At 45.9% G+C, this 23,914-nt stretch overlaps 1 protein-coding gene across 12 annotated transcripts in view; it reads right to left on the reverse strand.

Moving 5' to 3' along the window:
- Nucleotides 1-243: 243 nt before the first annotated feature.
- NCALD (neurocalcin delta) overlaps nt 244-23,914 on the reverse strand; it is a 364,310-nt gene continuing 340,639 nt past the window's right edge. For all 12 annotated transcript variants that reach the window (XM_074352999.1, XM_074353005.1, XM_074353007.1 and 9 more), the window contains 3 exons: nt 16,976-17,372; nt 5,197-5,302; nt 244-2,902 (listed from right to left, as the gene is read on the reverse strand). In XM_074352999.1, the coding sequence (XP_074209100.1) occupies nt 2,805-2,902; nt 5,197-5,302; nt 16,976-17,353 (582 nt within the window). In that variant the 5' untranslated portion in view covers nt 17,354-17,372 and the 3' untranslated portion in view covers nt 244-2,804. The remainder of the gene's footprint in view (nt 2,903-5,196; nt 5,303-16,975; nt 17,373-23,914) is intronic.

A 23,914-nucleotide genomic window follows, 5' to 3' on the forward strand; every position in this document is an offset into this window, starting at 1 on the left:
CAGTTTGGGCAAGGAACCCTCATGTCCCAGACAATCATATTAAAAAATTAACATTCTTGAATGCCAAGCTAGATGACACAATCCACTCAACTAGGACCCACTCCATAGGAAGGGGTTTATATATAAAATTAAATATACTGTGGAAGGTGCCCTCGGGGCACATCGATGGGATGGGACGGCACCCTTAGCACCCCTTCCCCACCCTAAACAAGGGTAAGAACAGTTGACCACACTGTTGCATCCTTCAAGTCATAAGCCACTTTATTCCAGTCCCTTGAACAGCACAGGCTGGCTTGATTTCAGACAGAATGGACTCCATTTCCAGAGGTCCCTCAACACAGCAATGACAATGAACAGCCCAGCACAGGAGTGACGTAAGCCTTCAGGCATTCAGCCTTCTGGGTGCTGCAGAGTCCCGTGGCCACACTCGAGCGCACTGGGTTAGACATACAAAGGCCTTCTTGGGAAGGAAAAGAATGAGAAAAACAACCCTCAAGAAAATACAGACAGGGTCAATGGCAGGCCAGGCAAGGACGATTTTCCATCTATCCCTGGTGTGTCGGTGTTCGTTAGCCATGCGTCTGCTCTGGTTTTTTAACAGCTGGAGACACGCTTCCCTGCTGCTCACTCCCTAGATCTAGGCTCTAGGGAACAAAGTGAGTCTGGATCAATAAGATGTCATGACCGAGGGCAGAGCCCCGGCTGGCTTTCCCCAACATTAACTGACTCCACCATCTAAGCACTAAAGGGAGAACGAGGTCTTTACTCAAGAGCACGAGAAAGTGGGGCGCGTCTCCTGAACGCTTCCCGCAGAGGTGCCGGCTTCCTGGCCACTCTGCACGCCATGCCTTGGGCGGACGCTCTGTTTTTCAAAACGAGATTTTGCCACTTGGCCCATGGGGAAACTCGGCAAGTCTCACAGTCTGGAACCACTATGAGAAACTGACACTCAGAGGAAGATGAAGATTATTTTACTGAGTCCAGGTCTCAAAATTTCACCCTGCAAATTTGGTTCACTTTGGTCAACCGTACAAATTTGGAATTTTCTATCAGTTAAAATGGACTGCAGTGATACATAGGAATCTGGAGGTTGGAATGGACACTGTGTCATTTTCTTCATGGTTATGAGCTTCTCCTTCTGCGGTTAATGGTCTATGGGAAGTAGCTTGGCAGCAGACAGACCCAGTGGGGACCCCTCTGCCTTCCCTTGAGACAGGTTCTCCCCATCTACATCCTATAGTGTTTGGGCTTCCCCATGCCTAGTGCTTGTGAAAATATGACTTACCTGTGGCCAGCAACTTTTATTCTTACCTTCCAATTCAAATTAGGGTGTATGAGGTCATCAGACCACACAACAACTCAAATTTGTGTTATCACTTCTGGAAATAGAAATCTGCATTCAAAGAACACGATGATGGAAATACTTTTGGATTCCCCATAGATGGCCTTGGAAATCACAGACACACTTCAAGATGAACCAGATGACTGCTCAACCTCTGACTCTTTTAAGGGCCTCTAGGAGCATGGAAAAGTCAACATTCCAGCTATGGCTTCCTAACCATACAGGTGGACTCGAGCACTGGGAAGTCCTGAGCGTTTATGCTCTTTGGAGGAGGGGGAGTGTCTACAGAATATTGATCTGCTCAGAAAAGCACCACACCTCCAATCCAATACTATCAATCAGCTGTTGGGCTGGGAGGGCGAACCATCACCTCACATCTCTAATAAATATGAAGCTTCTGGTGCTCCAACTGACATGTCCGACTTAAACCTGCCCCACTTAAGTTCTCTAGGCACTACCACTGGAAAAGCATTCAAAATTCAGGCTGGGCCCTAGTCGTGGTTACTTTGTACTCTTCTGGAATATATAAAATATATATACCTGTTGATTGGTGCATTTGTGCAAAGACGGATATGACCTGAAAACAAGACATAGACATTCTTTATAATTGGCTTACTTCACAATAAGCTACTGCAGTCTTCTGTAATAAGATTGTATTAGTGCTCACTAAACATGCATTTCATTTAAACAAGGCAAAACACTTAATTTGGTCAGCAATACCCAATATTTTATATACAACAATCTTTTTTTTTTTTTTTAAACCACAATAGTAGGCAACAAGATGGATCTGGTTTGGGAATAGAAGTTACCATTTGCTTTTAATTTCCAAAGACACTCATCTTAGTTCAACTAGTGTAAACCTGGGAAGAAATGGCTGAGCCATCTTTTTCCTCTATTAATTGACCTTAAAATGTTCACAGCTTAGAAACTACAGCCTGCTGGGGAGAGAGTGGGGTGGGCCTCTAGGGGGATCCCCCAGGTCCCTTTAAGAGCCTGGCCCCAGAGGATTCTTCATCCTTGGGGAATCCAGCATCTTCCCTAGGGCATGTGTGACTCCAGACCCAGGTGGGGAGTTTTGTTTTTCAAACAAGCCCCTCAAGCTTGCACTAGAATCACTGGACTGGATTGGTTTTCCCTTGGCTTGCCTCCCCGAGTCTTCACTTTTAGAACACAGACTCTCGAATCAAAGGAAAAATAATAACAATGAAACATCTTCAGAACAACGAACACCACAAAGTCTGTGCGTGACAGCACTGTCCATGCTCTCCACAAGCGAGCGGGGGCTGCAGACACTCCCACGAAGCGTCCATGACAAAAGAAGCTGAAGGCGGCATGGAGAAAGGTGCATCCGACCACACGGGGAACAGCATCACCGTCAATATTGTTTGGCAAAAAAAAAAAAAGTTGTAAAGAAAAATCCAAAGGGAACACAAGCAGCTCTACCGTTCGTGGGACGCCGGGCTTAGAACTGGCCGGCGCTGCTGGGGTCGCACTGCAGGAGGCGCACTATGGACGGGTCGCTCTTGGCCCCTCGGATGAATTCTTCCAGGGAGAGTTTTCCTAGAAAGTAAGAGGACCGGTGAGCGGTGGCTGCCGGCAGCTGCACGATCGTACAGTCTTCCCGCAGCACCTTGCGGCAGCAGCGGCTCGCCTCCTCCCGCCTTCTCCCGCCGTGTGAGACCCACCGTGTGTCTTTCCGGGCGGAGACCCCGGGGCAGGGTCTGGTACAGCAGCGCACCGCCGCCCCCCGGGCACAGCACACGGCGTCCCGGGAGCTCACAGTGTGCCCGGCCCTGGCGTTGCGGGTCGGGGTGCTGGGTGGCCCTAACTAATATGGTACCTGCCCTCGTGGCCCTTCCAGCTGCAGGCGCCCTGGGGGGCTCCTTCGGGTCACTCGGGTAGGTTTGCTGGAAGAGTCCCTCACCCAGCATGTGGGCAGAGGGGCCAGAACAGACATCCAGGGGAAGGGTTCCTTCTTTTGGACGAGGTGTGAGAACAGCTGTCCTTCCATCTGAGGTAAGGGGGATAGAGAGGGATGTGCTCCAAGCAGAGGGCACCTGCTGGGTCCCTCCTGTAAATCTGGGCACTTTCTTCCTACCCCGAAGGGCTGGAGGAGGGAGAATGCCTGGGATTCCACTCCTACCTCGTGTCCTTGTGCTTCCTGCCTAAGCTAGAGTTGGTTTTAAATTCCCTTCTAGAAATTTCCTCATGCTGGTCGGGAGGCAAAGCTCCTCCCCCTTCCCTGGCATGGTGGGCAAACCCTGCATTTGGCATCTACATCTGCTCACTGGCTCCCACTAACCACCTGCGTGCGTCGGGGCTGGCTCCCAGACTGGGGGCCAGATTCTTCTCTCCAAGCCAGCGGCCAGGGGTTAGATGCAAAGAACTCCTACCAAGAAGAGTCTGATGGCAGGAGATTCCAGATGAGGCCTCTATTCCGGCGCCCCGCCTTGGGGTCCAGAAGCCCTGAGTGGAAGCACCAAGTGTCCTGGTTGGGCAGAGTCTGACCCCTTGCAGACTTAAAGCCCCTCCCTGTACGGTTCCCACTCTTTTTTTTTTTTTTTCAACCCAAGGTTTTCCCTTAGGAAAGTACAGGGCTTTCACAGGCAGGGCCCAGTGACCCCAGTGCGGCCAAGTCCCAGCGGGCAGGCTCTGATCTCTCCCAGTGGGGGTTTCATCGTGCGGTGTCTGGGTCTTCTCCCTTCCTTCACACCTGTTCTAAAGAGGATGCAGGCCTGGGCAGGATACAAGTCTACCTGCGCTCTTCTGGAGCATCAGCAAATCATGCAGTTTAATGTTAGCAAGTTTATTAGTCCATTAAAAGAATACAGCTTATTTAGTCTTTGCAAAACAAACTATTCGCTGTGACTCAAGGCACAAAAAGAAATGGGATGTAATGGCACCTTTGTCAAGGAACAAAACAAACAGACTGGCCTGTACCCTGCAAACCCGGATACTCTAGCAGCTGGTGCCCCAGAGGGCACAGGGATAGAAACGGAGGCTCACTCTGCAACAAAGCCTTCCGTCGGGGGTATACCGGTGCATCCACTCATCACTGACAAGAATTGCTGGGGAAGCCCAGCAGAACAGGGGAGCCAGAAATAACAGCAAGAGCAACAGATGACTGGGGCTTATTATGGGCTGGGCTCTGTGTGAACACTTTAAACTCAGGTATTACGTCTCCATAGGGCTGCCAGGATTGGCAAATAAAATACAGAATGCCCAGTTAACTTTCAATTTCAAATAAACAATTTCTTCAGTATGTCCTAAATATTGCATAGGGCATACTTACATTAAAAATTCATTTGTTATTTATCAAAAAGTCAAAGTTAATTGGGCCTCCTGTGTTCTATCTGGCAATCCGACATCTAAAACCCACTGTTCTTGAGCTTGAAATCCATCCCTCCTTTCATTTTGGCTTGCTCTGCATCCCCTTGTTGGGTTTGAATTGTGGGTGGCTCCCTCAGAGTGGAACCTGCTGGCCACCTAAGCCCCCAGCAGCTGAGGAGCCCTGCTTGGCTCCAGGAAACCCGACACTTTGGAGCATGTGCAGGAGACCCCAACAAAACCCCTTGGACAGGCTGAGAGGAAGGCTACCAGGGTCAGGATGGACACCAAGCCCCTCCCCACTTTCTGACTAGCTGGCCTGCAGGATCCAGCCTGCTGTGGACCACGCTGGTCCTCCTCCATCCTCCTCTGGCAGGTAACATGCAGGATGAGCCACTTTCACAAAGGGCCTTGAGCCAGGTCCTCACGGTCTATATCTTGTCCTCGAGTGGCATCTCCCAGTGGCACACCCCAGCCCCTCCAGCAGCCCCCACTCTGAGCAAAGCAAAGCAGCCATGGCCTCCTACCGTCTCTGTTGGTGTCCATCTGGCGGAAGATCTTTTCTGTCCTCTTCTCTGGGGTTGACTCATCTTCAGGCATTTTCATTACGGAGGAAACCATCTTATAGATCGCCTGGGGACAGAAGCAGCACCGTGGTAAGATGGACACATGCTTTGGTTTGGCACACAATTAAGCCCCCCAAATACAGGGGTGAAAAGCACGCCGCCCCTTCACACAGAGAGCCAGCTCGGTTCCTGCCAATCTGCTTTAAAAAGAGACACGCAGTTGCTGGTGAGAGCAGCCAGGCCAGCGGAGCTTGTCCAGCGCTAAGACCCTTCAGGAACAACAGCTGACAGGGAGATCCACTCGACCCCCAGTGTCTAACTTTAATGTGCACGTGAATCCCCTGGGAATCTTGTGAAAATACGGAATCTGACTGAGAAGGGTGGGCTGGGGAGATGGGGAGCTTGAGACACTGCATTTCAAACGAGGTCCTTGTGTGTTGCTGCCGCTGTTCTGACGTCCCTGCTCTCGGGTTATAGACGACATTCCTCAGGACAGAGAGGTAGGTCGGTGTCTACGTGGTCTCTCCTTGCATCCCTCAAGGATGATAAACACTGACCTCAGTAAGGGCCTGCCCTCCTCTTCTCCCAGACAGACATTACCAATCCATCCCAGTGCTCTTTCCCCTTGTATGTGGCAGTCATTTTGCATTCCTTCTCAGCAAGCTGTCAGGTGTCCCCAAGATGGGAACAATCTGCCATCTAAGTTCGGGATTAGGTAAGTCTACAGTCTTAGGCTTGAGAGCAACTGAGTACATCTGAAATCTGATGGGCAAAAGAGGATTCCACTGAAAAGGTTTTGTAAGTGGTACTAAAACTATCTCCCCTACCGCCTGTGGACCCCCCATGGTATTCATAGTAAAGGCCTGGAAGGACTCGGTTGTCAAATGCTGTTTTTATTTTGGAAGAATAATGTAAAGTCATTGTTTTCATCCCCAGTCCATGGTTTTGCTACTCAGTTTTAACCCCTAGACAGAGTTTTAGAAAAAGTAGATTTTGCCAGAAGGTGGGCAGAGAGCTCTGGGAAGTTCTGGAGTTTTCTGGGAAGTTCTGGAGTTTGGAAAAGAAGGGCAGGCAGTGGAGGGGAAGGAGCCTCCAAAGGGGAAATGCAGGAGCCAACGGGCTGCAAAAAGAGATAGTGGCTGAACTTCTCTGCTGTACAGACTTGCTCAGGATCAATCTTGTCTCAATCCCTAAAGTGTTCTGGAGAAATGCAGGTAAATATTATGATCTCAGGAGATAAGACAGGCATGAAGAGTGGACTCACCCAGTATGCTGACCCTTGGGCTGATCCCGCCCCATTGGGACCCCTCAGGCCAGGCCCCCTGAGTCTGACTTTAACCCACCCAAAGCCCTCACTGAATTGTAGTGAATCTTTCTGGGAGGAGGGCCAGCTGGGAGTCCTGGCCCCGCCTGGGGGGATGGGTGTCCCTGGGTAAGGAAGCTTGACCACAGTCAGCTTTCCCAAGAGACATTCACTAAAGTGTGTTCCAGAGGTGAGGGGCAGGCCATGCTCTGGCTTCCTCCTCGTCCCCCATTGCTGTCCCCTAGCCCAGGTCCACCTGCCATCTGTGCTGGGGTTAGAGTGCCACGTGCCAAGCCAGTGGGGCACCTGACTCCTTGGTGGGGCTACAAGAGGCTGTAGAGGTAGAGACTGTTTTACAAATGGGGAAACAGAGGTGCTGGGCTTCCAGGGCCAGGCGACTATTTAGAATCAGGAGTAGAAAGCAGGGGTCTCTCCACACCAGCTGGGTCTTGAGGTCCTGGTGCCCTCTGCTCAGGTTTCTTTGCTCTTGCATGGAAGTTTTTCTGTAATTCTTAATCCAAAGAGGAATCGGTGACACTAACCGATGAACACACATACACACACACACACACACACCCCCCCAGATGTCAGACTTACACAGTCTAAATATTTTGTGAATTTGTAAGCTCAGGAATCTTAGAACAACGAGAAAACAGTGTCCGGAAATCAGCCCCCGACTAGACCACCAGCACATCTCTTTAGAGGTGCAAGAGATGACACATTTCAGGAGCTGTAGAGCGGATATGGGCGGGGCATCTATGGGCACATAATAAGTTGGCTTTTTGCTGGGTCTTAAGGATGCTGTGTAATCAAGCTTCCTTCCAAGTCTGTTCTGGCCTCAGTAAGGTCCCAGTGTAGCAAGTAAACCCACCAGACTGGAACACTTCTTGGAGCTCTCAGTCTCTAAGAGTTGAAGCTCATGAAATTCTCCTTCTTTGCATTCTGAAGGGAAGTCAACTGTATAATAATCTAGAGATTTTTCTCTTACTACTCTGGTTGAACCAATGAGTGAAAGAGTAAAAAGCCAGATGAATGTGTGATAGAAAACAAGGCTCTCACACCCAAAAGAAAGTCTTCAAGAATTTAGTCTTTAGCTGTTAGGCTAAAGGAATTGGGTGGGAGCAGAGAAATGAGGACAGTTCACACAAAAACAAAAACAAAACAAAAATGAAGGAGGCAGGGTGCCCTTATGTGAGTGTATTTGCAAACGAGGCTGCTGGGATTGTGCAGGAGGTGCATGGCTGAGTGTGCTGTGGGGTTGAGGAGGGAGTGAAGGCACGTTTAGGAGGCTAACGTTTCCGGATGGCTGTCATAGCACTCAGACGAGATTTTTTTTTAAATGTGCATCAGCTCACAGAAAGGGATTAGTGGATTATTCACAAAACCAGGTCTAGGACATGGGTGAGCAAAGAAGAGAGGTGACAAGTCCTAGAGGTCCCAAGAGTGAGTAAGTGGGTGACAGCCTTGCAAAACCTCGCTGGGGAATGTGTCCCTCTGCCCCTCTTCCACGGCACCAACAGCCCAGCACTGGCTGTTGTTAGGACTTCAAAGTCTAGGCGGCCACAGCGCGGGGAGGGAACAGACACAGCCCCAGACAGAATCTGAAACAAGTCATGCCTTTTCTTAGCTCCAGCTTCCCCCCACCCCCTCAATTTAATGGGATTAAGCCATTAAGAGGCCAGGCTACTTCCCTACTTTATTTTTAGCAATGTCAATGAGAGACCCAGCAGGGACATCCTGTTTTTAATTAAACTTGAAGAGCCCTATTCTTGTCTCTGGGTAAATATGTCTATGGGACACCCAGGAGCCCAGCTGTGCTCTGCCCTGTGCAGACTTAGAACAGTGCCATCCATGGCCAGGGGTCTTACTAGCCTCCTCATGGCCTCTGTGTGTGTGTGTGTATGTGTGTGTTTTTTTTTCCCTCTGAATGAACCACCTCTAGGGATGCTGGAAAGGAAGGACTTGTATCTGAAACGATTAGAAGTTGGGGGATTAACTGAGGGCAGGCACAATTCCAAGAGCTAAAGTTCAGTCTTCTCTCTGAAGGAAACCAGACTGACTTTTCATCAGATGATGCAGGGTTTCTAACAGGACACACCAGGCCCCAGGACAACCCGCCAAGGGCAAAGGAAGTGAGGCAGTTCAAGGTTGTTTTAGACTATGCATAGAGAGCAGCCCCCTGCCTGGGAGGCTACACCACGCCAGGAAGGGCAGGAGAGACAGGCCCTGAGGACCCCTCTTGGAAACACTTTTAAAATGGGATCAGTGTCTATGTATCTAGAATGGCACAAGCATTTTCCTGTTCAGAGATAGAGGGATACACTGAGTAACTTCCACAACGTTCTACCAAAGTTCTGGAGCTGCCTTCACAGACGGGGGGAGGCCGAGGGGAGAATATGGGGCCTACGCCTTTTTTCAACCAAAGCAGCTCCATTCTTCTATTAGGTTTCATGTAAGATTTTACTTGAAAAAACTAGCTCATTTTTGCCCAGTCCCATTCCCCCAACTTTTATATGTGTGTGTGTTTCTAAGTAGTCCTACCATCCATCCTGTAATTAAGTCAAAGACATCTTCGGTACCTCTCTCCCGTCTATCTCCACATCCAGGCAGTTGACTAGACCTATCAAATCTGTATCCTTAATAGTTTCCTAAATTTATCATTCTTGCACATCCCTCCTGCCACCGTCTTGTTTCAAGTCAGTGGTGGTGCCCATCATTTTTAGATACGGGTGACGAATTTTTTTTTCAGTCTTATGTAAAGTGCTCTGCAAAGGCTGCTTCAAAAAACCTCTTGCAAAGATCCCATTTACTTTCCTAAACAGACATTCTGGAGCTGCTGTGTTTTAGGACTTCACATTTGAGGGGGGGAGGTGAGTAATACAGAGTTTAGTTCTGGAATGTCTGACTGAGGTACCAGTGCAGTGTCTTAGTGGAGAAGTCCAGTAACAGCTGGACAGAGTAGAGGTGAAGATCTGGAAGTGATGTGTTTCTTCATCCATAAAACATTGTTAATAAAGCTGTTTCAAGGTTGAAATGAGATAATGCACGTGTACAAGGTTGACTAGTGTCGGGCAAAAATTCATGTCCACCCAGTACCTATGAACGGGACCTTATTTGGAAATAGGGTCTTCACAGATGTAATCAAGTTAAAATGAGATCATACTGGATTGGGGTGGGCCCTAATCCAATGATGTGTCTTTATAAGAAGAAGGAAATTTGGACACAGACACAAGGGAAAATGTCATGTGGCGACTGGACAGATGCAGCTGCAGTCTGAAAACCACCAAAGCTCGCCAGCCATCACCAGAAGCCAGAACAGAGGCATGGAGCAGACTCCCCGCCAGGAGTCTCTGGAATGGAACCAGCCATGCCCACGCCTTGGTTTTGGATTTCTGGCTTCCGGAACTGTGATGGGAAAAATTTCTGTTGTTTGAAACTGCCGAGTTTATGGTAATTTGTTACAGCAACCTAGGAAACTAATACAGCGCGGAAAACACTTAACACAACGCCTGGCCCATGACAAGCACTGAGAAGAGGGGACTTCCCGGAGGGAGAGAAAGGAAAAGAGAGTGAGGCTGCAATGCTGCTGGGGAATATCCACGTTTAGGGAATGGAAGGAGGAAGGAGTCCACAAAGGGCCCCTGGAGGGCACGGCGGAGAGGGGCCTTTGGGTGGCGGCGCTCACTCATGGCGCCAGATGCGTAACTCAAACTCTATAATGTGCCTTGTCATTTTAAGATTAATCTCCTCATAAGAAAGGGATAAGCCAGACACAGCTGATAGCAAACACTCAGGTTAGTTCTTAGAGAAAGTCACTAGCCTAAGCAACTGCTGTAAGGAATTTTCTCCAGGAAAGAAACTGAAGTTGGATTCCAGAGTGACATCTGTGGGCCACTCATCCTGGAGAATTAGGCAAGAGTTTGGAGCTGAATTCCCAGAGGCCATGTCAAGATGGACTAGAAGCTCTCACCCCCACGCCTTTTTTCCCCCCACAATCAGAAGAGCACAGTGTTTCAGATCTCAAATTAAAAGTGACAGTATCTCTGGCACCAATTTAGAAAGATTTGGAAGAAAAAAAATGCTACTCCAGACGTGGTTCTAGAAAGAATGTAACAAAGTCTTTCTGGTCCTGATTTTGATCATTTGTGGCACAAATGCTCACAAGCTGGTTGGCTGAATTGGTCACAGTGGTGCTCTGGAGACAAGGTCAGGTTAATTTGTGCATCTGTTTGGTGTTTGTGGACAGCCAACCTTGGCATGGCCAGCACCATAAGCTCCCTTCCTCTTGCTTCATCTGGTTGCTGTATACATACTTATGCCTTATTCTGATGAGTGAATCAGAAAAAAAATTCCCATACAGCTAAAAGAAACCCAAAAAATACAACCTTTTATGATGGGCTGTCAGTATAAGCCCAACCTCCTTTCTTTAGGTTTCATTCATTCAAAAGGTACGACAATGTAGACTAAGGGTGATAGGAAGTTCGAACTGCTCATCAAAAGTTCCAATTAACCTTGAAGCACAACTAGGAGGGGGATCTGATTCTAAGACAACACTTATTTGAACACCAAGTATTTTCAAAGCAATCATTAACATCCAAGTGATGAGTATGCTAATTAGAAATTATTCCAACCTGGTCATTAAAGTGAGTTCCCTGAGAACTGCTAAGGCTGACACTGAGTTAGCTCAGATATTCCTTTCAGGAAAATCTCACTGGAATTTGAGAACAAATTCAGACAGGCCATCCTCCCAACAGTCCCAGTGCACAAAGGGCACCTCTGGGCTCAGGTCAACAGTTCGGACTTGGGGAATTCCTGGTGCCAACCACATTCTCTCTTGGAAAGGTGATCTTTCTGTTACCTGAATCCTGTGTGCTTCAGAGCAGCCCAGAAGTTTTAGCTTATTCCCAGCTGGGCTGGTGTTAGGTAGAAAAGACAACAGCTGAATAAGACTGGGAACTCCCAAAATTATCAGTACACGAATATCTCTTCTGTGAATTCCACCAGTCAGCGGTCTTGTTGGGTTACCTCCCTTTGTTTTGTGAACATATAGTTTATAACTAGGTGTATGTAATGTAAAACCTAATGGAAGATTCGATTACCTTGTCCTTTGAATGGGAAATGACCTCCCTTTATTTTGCAGGGAAACATCCCGTCCCAGCTCTGGGAATGCTGTAGGATAACAGCAGCCTGCATTTACTGAATGATGCCCCTTGAGAGGCACTGTTCTAGGTGCTCGACTTGTAATAACCGTTTAAGTCTTACAATTACTCATGAGGCAGGTGCTGCGATTAGTTCCAGTTCACAAATTATGAGAACAATGCACAGAAAGGTTAAATTACTTCCTTGATGAAGAGAAGGTAAAGAAGATGGGAAAACGAGAGGTAAGGGGATACGAACCGCTTCGCCCAAGACGCCACCTCTCACACGCCAAACCTTCCCTTGGCCTCCTCTTCATCTTTGTTTTGGATACAGGTGGTCAATTTTTGTCAAAGCTTGTGATTTTCACTCAATCATATGAGTAAAGAACGCAGCTTATCTACTCCTACCTGAGGACAGTCCTGTAGTTAAAAACGTGTTCTTTCAAGGGTCCTAGTTACTTTCAAGAGAACAGAAAGGGGGCCAGTTTCCCTCCACGTTCTTCCTGCATTCTTCCCTGGGAGTGCTGTGGTCCTGCTGCTGGACCCCTAAGTTTATGTTCCCTCGTCCCCGAGACCCCAGAGGGCACCCAAGCATTCATGGTTCAGTGGGCAATGCCACTCACGTGCTCACTGGCCCCTTCCTCAGACACGGCCTGTGCTGGGCTGGGTGTGGGTGCTCAGACCTGCCTCTGGCTGGGCTGAGGGACAGGGAACTGTGCAGGGCAGGAAGGATTCTCCTTCCTCTTGCAGTGGGGGGCTGACACTGGCCCCTCTGGAGAGGATCTGCTATAACAAGAGAAAGGTCAGAGTTGTGATCTGGCTTAAGACTTGTGAGAGGTGGGTTTGAAGCAATAATAAAATACTGGGCTTAAATCATGTTCCTAAGTTTGTCACTTAAAAAAACAAACACATGAATGTGAAGACATTCGTCTGAGACTCTAAAAATAATCTGCATATGGTTTTGCTTATTCACCCAGATGCTGATATAGCATAAAATGATTTTTTTTAAAAAAAGAAACATAACTGCAGTTTGATATATGTAGTAGACTGAATAATGGCCCTCCAAAGATGTGCATGTCATAATCCCTGAAACCTGTGAATATGTTACCTTACATAGTAAAAGGGACTTTGCAGATATGATTAAGTCAAGGATCTTGAGATGGGGGGTAATTCTGAGTTATCTGGGTGGTCCCAGTGTACTCACAGTGTACTCACATAAGCAGAAGAGAGAAGCAGAGTGAGACACCCAGAGGAATGACAGCGTGAGAAGAACTCAATCCACTGTTGCTGGCTTTGAAGATGGATAAAAAGAGCTACAAGCCAAGGAATGTTCCAGAAAGTAGGAAACAGATTTTTCCCCTAAAAAATCTCCAGAAGGAAAACAAGCTGTGGACACTTTGGTTTTAGTCCAGTGAAACTGATTTCAGACCTCTGACCACCAGAACTGTAAGATAATAAATTTGTGTTGTTTTAAGTGCTCAGTTTATAGCATTTTGTTACAGCAGCAAGAGGAAACTAATACAGTGTATTTCAGCATTACACAGTCCACGGTAGAGTCCTTCCTACCAATGTCAGGAAAAACAAAAGGATTCCAGCTTGTTACCACCAATGATATTCTGTGGATACAAAAATTAAACCATAGGAAGCAATGCTAGGTAAGAAAAACTAGAAAATTTATGGAGTCCTACCCTGCATTTGTTGTCAAGTCTCACTGTAAATGTGCTTGGACTCCAGTCTTCACCCTGACCAGTTATTAGCATTTGTAGGTGAACATCATGAACTTGCATTTTGCATTAAATGGCTTGAATTTCTGAGTCTTGGAGGGACAGGCATTCAGCCAAGAGTTTATGTGCTGACCCTTGTAATCAAGCTGCAGTTTGACTCACTTTAACAAATACAGCCTTAATTTATGTGTGCTTCTGCCAGCCCAGAGCTCGCCTCCATCTCATCACTTTCTAACTGATATCTTCCCAGGCACAAAGCAGACACCTAACAGACAGTGACTCCTCTGAAGTAATTGTAGCATGTAGCAGATAAGCGTTTTCCTAAGTGGTGCTAACCAGTTAGAATCGAAAAAAGAGAAACCCCACAGAGGCACACAGCTTCTTGGCACAGTGACGAGGCCTGGAGTGTGGACTTCCAAAGAAGAGGGGGTTGATGAAAGGAAAAGAAATCGAGTCGTAAGTTTAGTAACATCCTACAGCAAATTCCTGATCATCCAGAATCACCGAAAAGTGGGGATTAGCATAAGAATGAGACAGAATACATGAATTGTCCGTTTGCAAAGTAGCAGAATAGAATAAAATAGCCCCTAATAGGAAAATGGTTCTAAATTTAATTTAGTCTCACTGACAATTTGGAAGGTGCCTCAGGGTGCTGCAAGATTTCCTCTCTCCGGTCATGAATATTAACCATCGGGGTGCAGTGCTGTAGAAAACAAGGTAGGAACCTTGAGCCTTCCATCTGCAGGCATCTTAAAGAACCCCGAGTCTATAAGCTTTATTAAGGAATCTGTGCCCTTCCAGTTATAACCTGAAAACTGACTGTGGACCTGCGAGTGGACAGAGCTGTGTCGTAGTCAAGAAAGTGCCTTGTTAAGGTGAATGCATCTTCATTCTGGGGATCAATTTTTACATCTGGTGCTGAACCTGGAGCGAGTCAGCAAGGGCTCAGCACCTTCGGCACATTCTCGGCAACGTTTCACTCTCCCTTGCAAACTGGATGCCACAGCACAGGAACGTGTCTGTTTTCCTCCCTGTGCTGTTTATTCCCAGCTACTTAGTGGGTGCTTAACCACCGGTGCGGAAGCAGTATGTGAATGATTCTTGATGTCCATAAACCCACGTAATCGGGACAGTCCTCCACGCCTGAGGATCTACATCTTTCAAAACTGGCCATCGCACCTGGACTAGGGGTAGCCAGAAGAACTATGCAAAAGGAATATACCCGTCCCTTTCTCTGCAGTGAGGCCGAGGAACAAAGGGGCAGTGCACAGCACCCCCAGATAAAAAGGAGAGATAAAAGAAAACTAATTAAAATGAAAAACCACCTTTTAAATCTTCATGTGTAAAGATTCAGAACAACTCAAGAAGTGCAAAGATAGAGGGCACCCTTGGCTCACTTCAGGGGTACATTTGGAAAAACAATTTGGCAGACTCCATCAAGAGCCTTAGAAATAAATGCTCATTCCTTTTGGCCCAGTAACTGCACTTCTGGGAATCCATTCTAAGGAAATAATCCTAAATATAGAAAAAGCTTCATGCACAAGAATTACGTGTTTGTTATTTCATTTTAAATGTTACAGTATTATGTATAATAACAAAGACTGGAAACAACCTAAATACCCAATAATAAGGGGCAATTAGGTAAATTATGATATGTTGTATGACTATTATGCAGTCATTAAAATATCTGTGTTGAATGTTTCAGTAGCATGAGAAATGCTTGTGTTATGATGTTAAGTGAAAATGGCAAGACACAAAATTTCGTATACATTATGAAATCAATTAGATATTTTTAAGTGCATGGAAATAGGACCAGGAGGATATATTACAAAATTATTAGCAGTGATTCCCTTTGTGGGTGAACTGAAGAATTTGTCTATTTTTCTTTTATTTTTTTCTATAGTCCCCACATTTTTTTGTAGATATTATATTTTTCATATATTTATCTTTGGGGGAGGGGATAAGCTTTTTATTTTTGTTAAAGATCCTTCTCTCTGAGGGATTCATTCAACACAGCTTATTCAGATAGTTACTATTCCAGGCGAAGGAAAAGCCACTGGTGGCCCAGGGAGAAAGGAAGAGGGGCTGATGGACCCGGGGGTCTCCTCGCAGGAGTGCTCATTTGGATTCCCGTTCCTGCAGTGTGGGCAGCTGTCACTCTAACTGCCCATGGGCTTCAGTCCCCCGGGCCCAGTAGCAGACCCCGGGCCTCAGTCACAAGGCTCAATAGCAGGTGAACAGTGTTGCTCTCTTTCAGGCTCTGTCCTTAATTTCTGTTACCACATTATCTACAGATCTTTGAAAGCAAGTGTCAACACCTCCACCTGTGTCCTCATTAGCTGAATCCTTTTTGTCTCCTTGTGTTACACCCTCTCCCCTGCTTCCAGCACCCCACGAAGTCTCCCAGGGGCTGCAGCCCTACCTCTGCACCCAAATGTCCTGGGATAAGCATTGGCCTCTGAGATGAGCCCTCCAGGAAGCCGAATGCTCACTTTTTTGGACCAGCCATTTGCTGCCAGGTGTGTCCCCCTTGTGTCCCACTCACCTACTAAGATGGTGAGTGACTTCCAGCCCTACATGGGCTACCCCCCCCTCCCCGGTCCTTCTTTACTGAAGCTGAGGCTTTCCTTACCCCCCCCCCCCAAGCTGTGTCCCAGTCTCCTTAGCTTGGTCCTGTCCCACCCCTGCAGACGAAGCTGTCACTGCCATAACTATAGCTCCTTATGCCCCCTCCCCACCTCCCCAAAGTCTGCTGGGATCTCACAGGAAAATGTGGCCAACACTAGAGCCCCTTCTCCTGTTCCCTGTAGGAAATTTACTCTGGGTAAGTGATTTGGGGAAATAAAATGGAGAGCTTCCTATTAAAATGATGAAGGTCTCGATTCTGCACTGTTTGTATCTCTGATTAGACAGAAGCTAGGCTAGAGATCCCTACTTTTATTCGAGTCTAATAAAGTTGGAAATTAATGATGAGGATGATGATTAACTTTCCTATGTAGCTGGCACTGTGCTAAGCATTGAACAAGGAGAGTCAATCTAGTCTTTAAAAAAAAAAAACTCCACAGCAGGGGGCACTGTTGGTAGTTCCATTTTACAGATGAGGACACTGAGGCTCACTTAGGTTAACTGGCTTCGTTAAAGTCACAGAGGTAGTGACTGAAAGGGGCAGGATTTAAGCCCAGGTCAGTTTGGTCAATAAATATCACTGCAGGCTGGGCCCTTGCAGTGAATGGATGGAGTGGCCTTGGTGAGCATGACCAGCTGAAGAGTGCATGTCCATCTGTGTGTGTCGGGGGGTGTCACCACAAAGCACCAGGTGACCTATTCCAGGTAAGAATGTGGGCCCGGTGTTGCCAGAGCTCCTGAGTTTCCAAGAGAAGCCATGCAATCTGCATTTTGATATGCGATCACCCTCTTTTGTATACAGGTTCGACATTTTCAGAAACACTGGCTAGGCCAAATCAGTGCCCAGGTGGGCCACCAGTTTGCAATCTCTCCACTAAGCTCTCCCGTGGGCCTTCCAGCTCTTCTTTGTGACCCACGCTCTTCTCTTTGGAAGGCTGAGGGCTACGTACCTGCACGATCTCCAGCATCTCTGCCTTGCTGATGTAGCCATTCCCGTCCAGGTCATACATGCTGAAGGCCCATTTCAGCTTCTGCTCCAGCTTCCCCCTCGATGTCACACTCAGGGCTATGATAAATTCTCTAAAGTCTATTGTCCCATCTCCGTTAGCATCAAAGGTGCGGAAAACGTGCTCTGCAAATTTGGAAGCATCCCCGTAAGGGAAAAAGTTCCCGTAAATTTTCTTAAACTCCTCCATTGACAAATGTCCACTGGGGCAGTCTCTCAAGAAGCCTTTGTACCATTCCTGGATCTCGTGCTCCGTGAAGTCTGTGCTTTCCAGCAAGTCCTGCATGACCTCTGGGCGCAGCTTGCTGTTCTGTTTCCCCATCTTGGCAGCAAGAATTCAGCTGCAGATAGAAAAGAATAGAGTATATATAATTTTTAAACTGTTTCTTTAGAGGCACATGTTATAATCTGTGATTGTTCCTCTGGGAAAAAGAAAGAAATTGCATTTCAGTCCAACAACACTGTCTAGGGTTTTCCAACACTGTGGTCAGCCAAACAACATGCAGAAAGATAGGCAGGCAGAGATGCAGAGCAGAAATGTCATTGACCAGAAAACTGACACTTCTTTTACACAGAGCCAACCTAAAAACAGGAGATTCGTAATGAAAGAGAGAGAGAGAGAATTAATTGGTTACTTAGTTCTGCCTTATCTATTTGCAAGAGGTTGAGCGGGACTTGAAGAAGACTGGGGCTCTAACCCCCAATCCAAGTACCAGCAGGGAGAATTAAAGGGGAATTGCTTTGCAAATAAAGTGCTTGGGCTACTTCTGAATATTATAAATGTGGGCATAAGTAAAGAAAATAGAAACCTATCTAATTCCATTAAATGCTACCAAGCTAGGTCATTTATTTAGATCCACAACAGCAAATCACTGTCAACACTGGGTTTAGATAGTAAAGATGATGCTTCATGAAGTTGTTTATGTCCTATGATTGTGGCTTATGAAATTGGCCAAACATTCCTTTTCTTTCTTTTTTTTTTAACATTTTTTATTGATTTATAATCATTTTACAATGTTGTGTCAAATTCCAGTGTTGAGCACAATTTTTCAGTCATACATGGACATATACACACTCATTGTCACATTTTTTTCTGTTAGCTACCATAACGTTTTGTGTAAATTTCCCTGTGCTATACAGTATAATCTTGTTTATCCATTCTACAATTTTGAAATCCCAGTCTATCCCTTCCCACCCTCCACCCCCCTGGCAACCACAAGTCTGTATTCTCTGTCTATGAGTCTATTTCTGTCCTGTATTTACGCTTTGTTTTTGTTTGTTTGTTTTTTAGATTCCACATATGAGCGATCTCATATGGTATTTTTCTTTCTCTTTCTGGCTTACTTCGCTTAGAATGACCAAACTTTCCTTTTCAAAATACAAATGACTTCATATTTTCTTACCATAATAGCAGCACATCCATAGCAAACTGGTAAAACACAGTGATGCATGAAGAGGAAGTCAGCATCATTTCAAATCTTAACACCTAAGAGAGAACCACTGCTAGCATTTTGGGGTGTGTCCTTCTAGATTTTTTTATATGCACCCTTACCTAAATATGCTATTAATGTATGTTTTTAATACATTTACATTTCAAAAAATAAGAATATGTACCCTTTTGTTATCTATTTTAAAACAATATGAGGAATAAAGGCGCCTTTTATTAGATGGGAAAAATCCTGTAATTACCATCTTCCCAGTCACAGGGCAATTCAACATTAATTGAGCGCTATATACCAGGCACATTTCTGGCGCTGTGGATGCAAAGAAGAGTCAGATGAGCCCTCTCCTCCTTAAGGGGCACCCAGTTGTGTATGTGTGGGGGTGATGGTGGCATTGAGAGGGCAACACAGTAAACATTCAAAATGTGGTATCAGGAGACTGGACATGGTGCTGTGAGAGTACATACAAAGGACACCCAAGCCAAAAGGGGACATGGGTGCTATCAGGGAAGCCTTCTTGGAGGAGGTGACATCTGAGCTTAGTTCCCCTGTCTACAGTCTTTATGATTTAAGCATGGTCAAGATAAATCCCTTTTCATAAAGGAGCTCTGCACTTATATTTTACATTTTTCTTGTATTGGAAAATTATAGAATTATAAAAGATAACACATCCCCATTTTAACAATGATTCCCACTTCCCTTTGAGATTTTCACTTTGTGGTGTTTATGTCTGCCTTCCTCCCACTTCGGGGTGAGCTCCTTGAGAAGGAACCTCCGTTGAAGTTACTTTGTCTCTGTAGGGCCCACCAAAGATAACACTGGGTGAGTTAGTGAACGAAGGAATGACTGATAGATAAACAATTACAACATGGAAATGTGGAATGATCTTCTTGAAAAAGGAGTCTTTCCGCACTAGCTTTCAGAACATTGAGACACAACTAGTTGGTAGTTAAGACTTGGTCTAAGGATCTCTTTTTTACCCCTAATTTTATTGAGATATAATTAACATAGAACATTGCGCACATTTGAGGTATACAACATAATGACCTGATATATGCATATATTGGGAAATGATCACCACAGTAAGTTTAGTTAACATCCGTCATCTCACACAGTTACAGTTTTTTTTTTTCTTCTGTTAAGAACTTTTAAGTCTACTCTCATAGCAACTTTCAAATATACAACACAGCATCGTGAACTGTAGTCACCACGCTGCACGTTACACCTCCAGAACTCACTTATCTCATAACCTGAAGTTTGTGCCTTCTGGCCGCCGTCACTCTGTTCTCCCTCCCTCCCCTCACTGTTGGGATCTCAGACTGAATTGCCTGTATATCTGCCTGAGGCTCCCACTAAAAATAAACTCCTTGAGGGCAGTGTTTGCATCTCACATGCTCAGACGTCTTTGGCTACATCCACAGTTCAGGAAACAACACGCAATCCTTATTAATTGCCAAGTTGATTGATTTTGGCTCTTAGATAGGCATTCCCAAAGGGTAGAGCAACAGAGTGAGCTTTCTTCCCAGTAGCAGGATCAACAGCTGCTAGAAGGAACTTATTTTCAAAGGTCCCCCTGCACTCGGAATCAGGCAGGTACTGTTTTGTGCAAGAGAAAAATTAAACTACGACTCCAAACTGAGCACCAACAGAGTTTATGAATTGAAACTTTCCATAACTTTCACTTCCTTTCTGTGTCCCCACCTCTTTCTTTTTCCTCCAGAAAAAAAGTTGGAAAGGCTGGTTTGTATTAGAATTTTCAAACTGTCATTTAATTGCTAACTTGGCAATTTGCCTGAGGCCAGAATTCAGAAACATGAGGTCATACATAATACATGGATTTACAGAGCTTTGAAACACTTTATGGAATTTACAAGTAAGTTTGAGTTTTCCTTTTGGGGAGTTCTTTAGAGTATAGCCCTTTGGTGTGGTGTTCAACCAAACCACTGTTATTACACTTGGTTCTATACAAATCACCATGTGCAAGGCCTTGGGAAAAAAAAATGCCACTTTGATATTTAAATCTGCTCTCTTAAAGAGTGATTTATTTCCCAGGATATATAAAGCACTGTTTCCGCAAAACCGAACTTATGTTCCTTCCCCAATGTTTAAAAAGTGCTTCTCATTATTAGCTGTTTTTGCAGTAGAAACAAATTGCCTCAACATTTTGGCTAAGTCTCCCGCTGAGACGGATCTGTGTGCAGCTATTTTTCCGGTAAACAGTAATTAAACCACATTTACAAATTCATTAGCACAGTAAGGCCATAACACAAACCAGGCAGAAGAGCATTGAATAAGTTATCTGGGAAGCGGGTGTTTGCAATTTAGTCCAGAATTTGTTTCAGGAGAAGACTACAAATACTTCACGAAGTATGATGTCTGAGCTTGAGAAGAGCATCTGGCCTTGGTTAGGCGGGATGACAGAAATCTCAGGGGATCTATGACGGAGTTGCAGTCTTGGAGGGAGGACGGAAAAGACAGGAAAATGCCTGAGAATACCTTTTCCTTTTGGAAGACAGGAACTTCTGCTGTTGGAGTTGAAGAGGGGGAAAGACAACAGCAGGGAAATGCTACATTAATTAGCAGTCAGGAAAACACATCGTCTAGAGACAAAAGTTGCACCTCCGGTTAAATCCTTTTACTTACTCCATTCAGTCATTAGGACATTTATTTTGTGCCAGTTGAACATAATGGGGAAAAACTCAGGCCGTGGAATAAAAATGCTTGGGTTTAAAGTCTGGCTCTATCGTTGAGCAGCTCAGGTAATTCACTTAACTTCCTGGGGCACCTCAGTTTTCTCATCTGCAAAGTGAGTTCAGTTGTATGTGGTCCTATCTCACTGATTTGATGTGAGAATTAAGTGAGACAGTCATGTATGCAGAGCTCTGGCACTGAGCTGGGGCCAAATGCTGCGGTCAGTGAAAATGACATCTTACTCTTGACAGCGCTTCATACATCATTCTATTGCACCTTCAAAGCAACCCTGAGTGATAGGCAGGGCAGCTTTCTCCATTTTATAAGGAAAAAAAGAAAGAAAGAAAGAAGAAAGAAAAAAGAAAAAAAAAGAGAAAGAAAGAAAAAAGAGAAAAAAGAGAAAGAAAACTCAGAGAGGCAAAGTGACTTGTTCCAAGTCACACAGCTTGTGAAGGGTCAAAAGGTAAACTTGATTTGAAAGTGGCTATCGAATGATTTTACCACTACACCCTACTAGCTTTGCAGACAAGCACATACAGAAATTAAGGCAACAGTTCCATAAAAAGCCAGAAAGAAGCAGTTAAGAGGGAAGAGACCACCTCCTATTAGAACTCATTCATGTCACAAATATGTGCCAAGTGTCTACCAGGAGGGAGGTGTGGCTCCGGGCACTAGGGATTCAGCAGGGAACAAACAGGCAAAACTCCTGTTCTCAGGGAGCTTACAGCCTAGTGGCATGAGACAGACAATAAATAAGATAAATAAGTGATATGTTAGCAGGAGAGGAGCTGTGGAGAAAAGTAAGGGGGTTGGGGAATGCCAGGAGTGGTTGTTAAAATTTTACATAAAAAGCCAGGGAAGGCCCCATTAAGAAAATGATGTTTGAAAAAGACCAGAGAGGGAAGGAGGTAGCCATGGAGATGACTGGGAGAGGACTATTCCAGGCAGAGAAAACAGCAGCTGACAAGGGTCTGCATAGAGAGCACGCTGAGCACACTCAAGGACAGGGCTGGAGCAGGGCGGGAGGAAACCAGGAGATGAGATCCGGATAGTTATGAGGACCAGATGATGTGGGACCAAGAGGTAACCATGAGGACTCTGGCATGCACTCTGAGTGAGATGCAGCCACTGCAGGATTTTTAGCAAAGAAGTGATCAGAGTGATTTCTATTCTAACAGGATCACCCTGGCTGCTGTGTTGAGAGTAAGCTAAAGAAGCGTAAGGGCCGAGGCGGGAGGCCAGACAGGAGGCCATGCAGTGACCCAGGCAAGAGATGATGGTGGGTGGAGCCTGGAGAGCAGCAGAGGAGGTGAAAATTGGTGGGATTCTGGACACAGCTAAAAGGCAGAGTCAACAGGATTAGTTGATGGTTGAGCTGCAGGGTGTAAAAAAAGAGAACTGGAAGGATGAAGTTGACATTTACTGAAATAAGACAAATGCAGGAGAAGCAGGGCTTTGGGGTGAGGCAGAGGGCATGACTATTGATGCTTAGCTGCGCATGTTTTAATTCTGACATGCTTATACATCTGACTGGAGATGTCGAGCAGACAGTTGGATATAAAAGGTCCAGGGAGGTGATATAAATTTGGGAGTCATCAGTTTATAGATAGTGTTTATAGCCAAAGCCTGGATGAGGCACCAAGGAAGGGAATGTGGAAAGAAAAGAAAAGGGGATAAGGACTAAGCCCCGGCTGGCACTGATGTTTAGAATCTAAGACAGGAGAAGGAATCAGCACAGGAGAATGAGGAGGAATGGCAGCGAGGAGGTAGGAAAACCCAGAGGCTGGAGTTATGCCCTCTCCATCATCCTGTGCCCTGCCCTTTGTGCCCACTCAAGGTGGCCCATGGGAAGTGCCCAGTATGGGAGAGGGAACTGGAGCTCTTGGTTTCCTGTCTGAATCTTGTGCTCTCCCCTGACCCCAGCCCGTCCCGTTCCAGCAAAGGACATCATCTTCCACCCAATTGTTCGCTCCAAACCCCTAGGGCTCATCTGTGATTCCATCAGCAGGTGCTGTTGATTCTGTCTCTAAGATTTGTCTCAGACCCACTCAACTCTCATCATCTCCATTGTCACCACCTCAGCCTGAACTACCATCACCTCCTTCCCGAACGTCCACAACACCCTCCTCGCTGGAACCTCGCTCTTCACTCTGGCCCTCTGTCTCCCTACCCTGCCCCCCATCTGCTCTCCACTCGGCTCCACTCCCCAGAGTGACCTGTGAAAAACACAAAATAGACCAGTTCACTCCTCTGCTAAAAGCTCTACACCAGCTTCGTAACACACGTAGAAGAAAATCCAAATGCCCTCCTCTGGCCCACAGGGAGGGCTGTGCAAGCTGGCCCTGGGCCATCCCGGACTCCCTCTCAGCGCCCCCACGCCCAGGTGCCCGGGCTCCCACGTGCTCTGCCTTTTACCTCTTAAGGGCTTTTGCTTCAGGGCCTTGAAGAATATTTTTCAATAGCAAATGACTCTTCAACCCTTTAGTTTACATACCGTGTAAGATCTATCGATCGATTGATCGATCGCCCTATCTATCTATCAATCTATCTATCTACTATAAGATATATAATATATATTAATTATTGCTGCATTTCTACTGCATTTTATTAAATGAAATACACACGTATTCTATTAAACATCAGCATTCTGTTTTTCAGTAGTTTACTCTGAGATGGGTAATGTGAAATTTCCCAACTTATTTTGGCTCACATCCAGTCACCAGGGCCCAAAAAAATAAACCTAGGGTGAA

Source organism: Camelus bactrianus, chromosome 25 (genome assembly GCF_048773025.1).
Source record: "Camelus bactrianus isolate YW-2024 breed Bactrian camel chromosome 25, ASM4877302v1, whole genome shotgun sequence".
Classification (NCBI taxonomy): Eukaryota; Metazoa; Chordata; class Mammalia; order Artiodactyla; family Camelidae; genus Camelus; species Camelus bactrianus.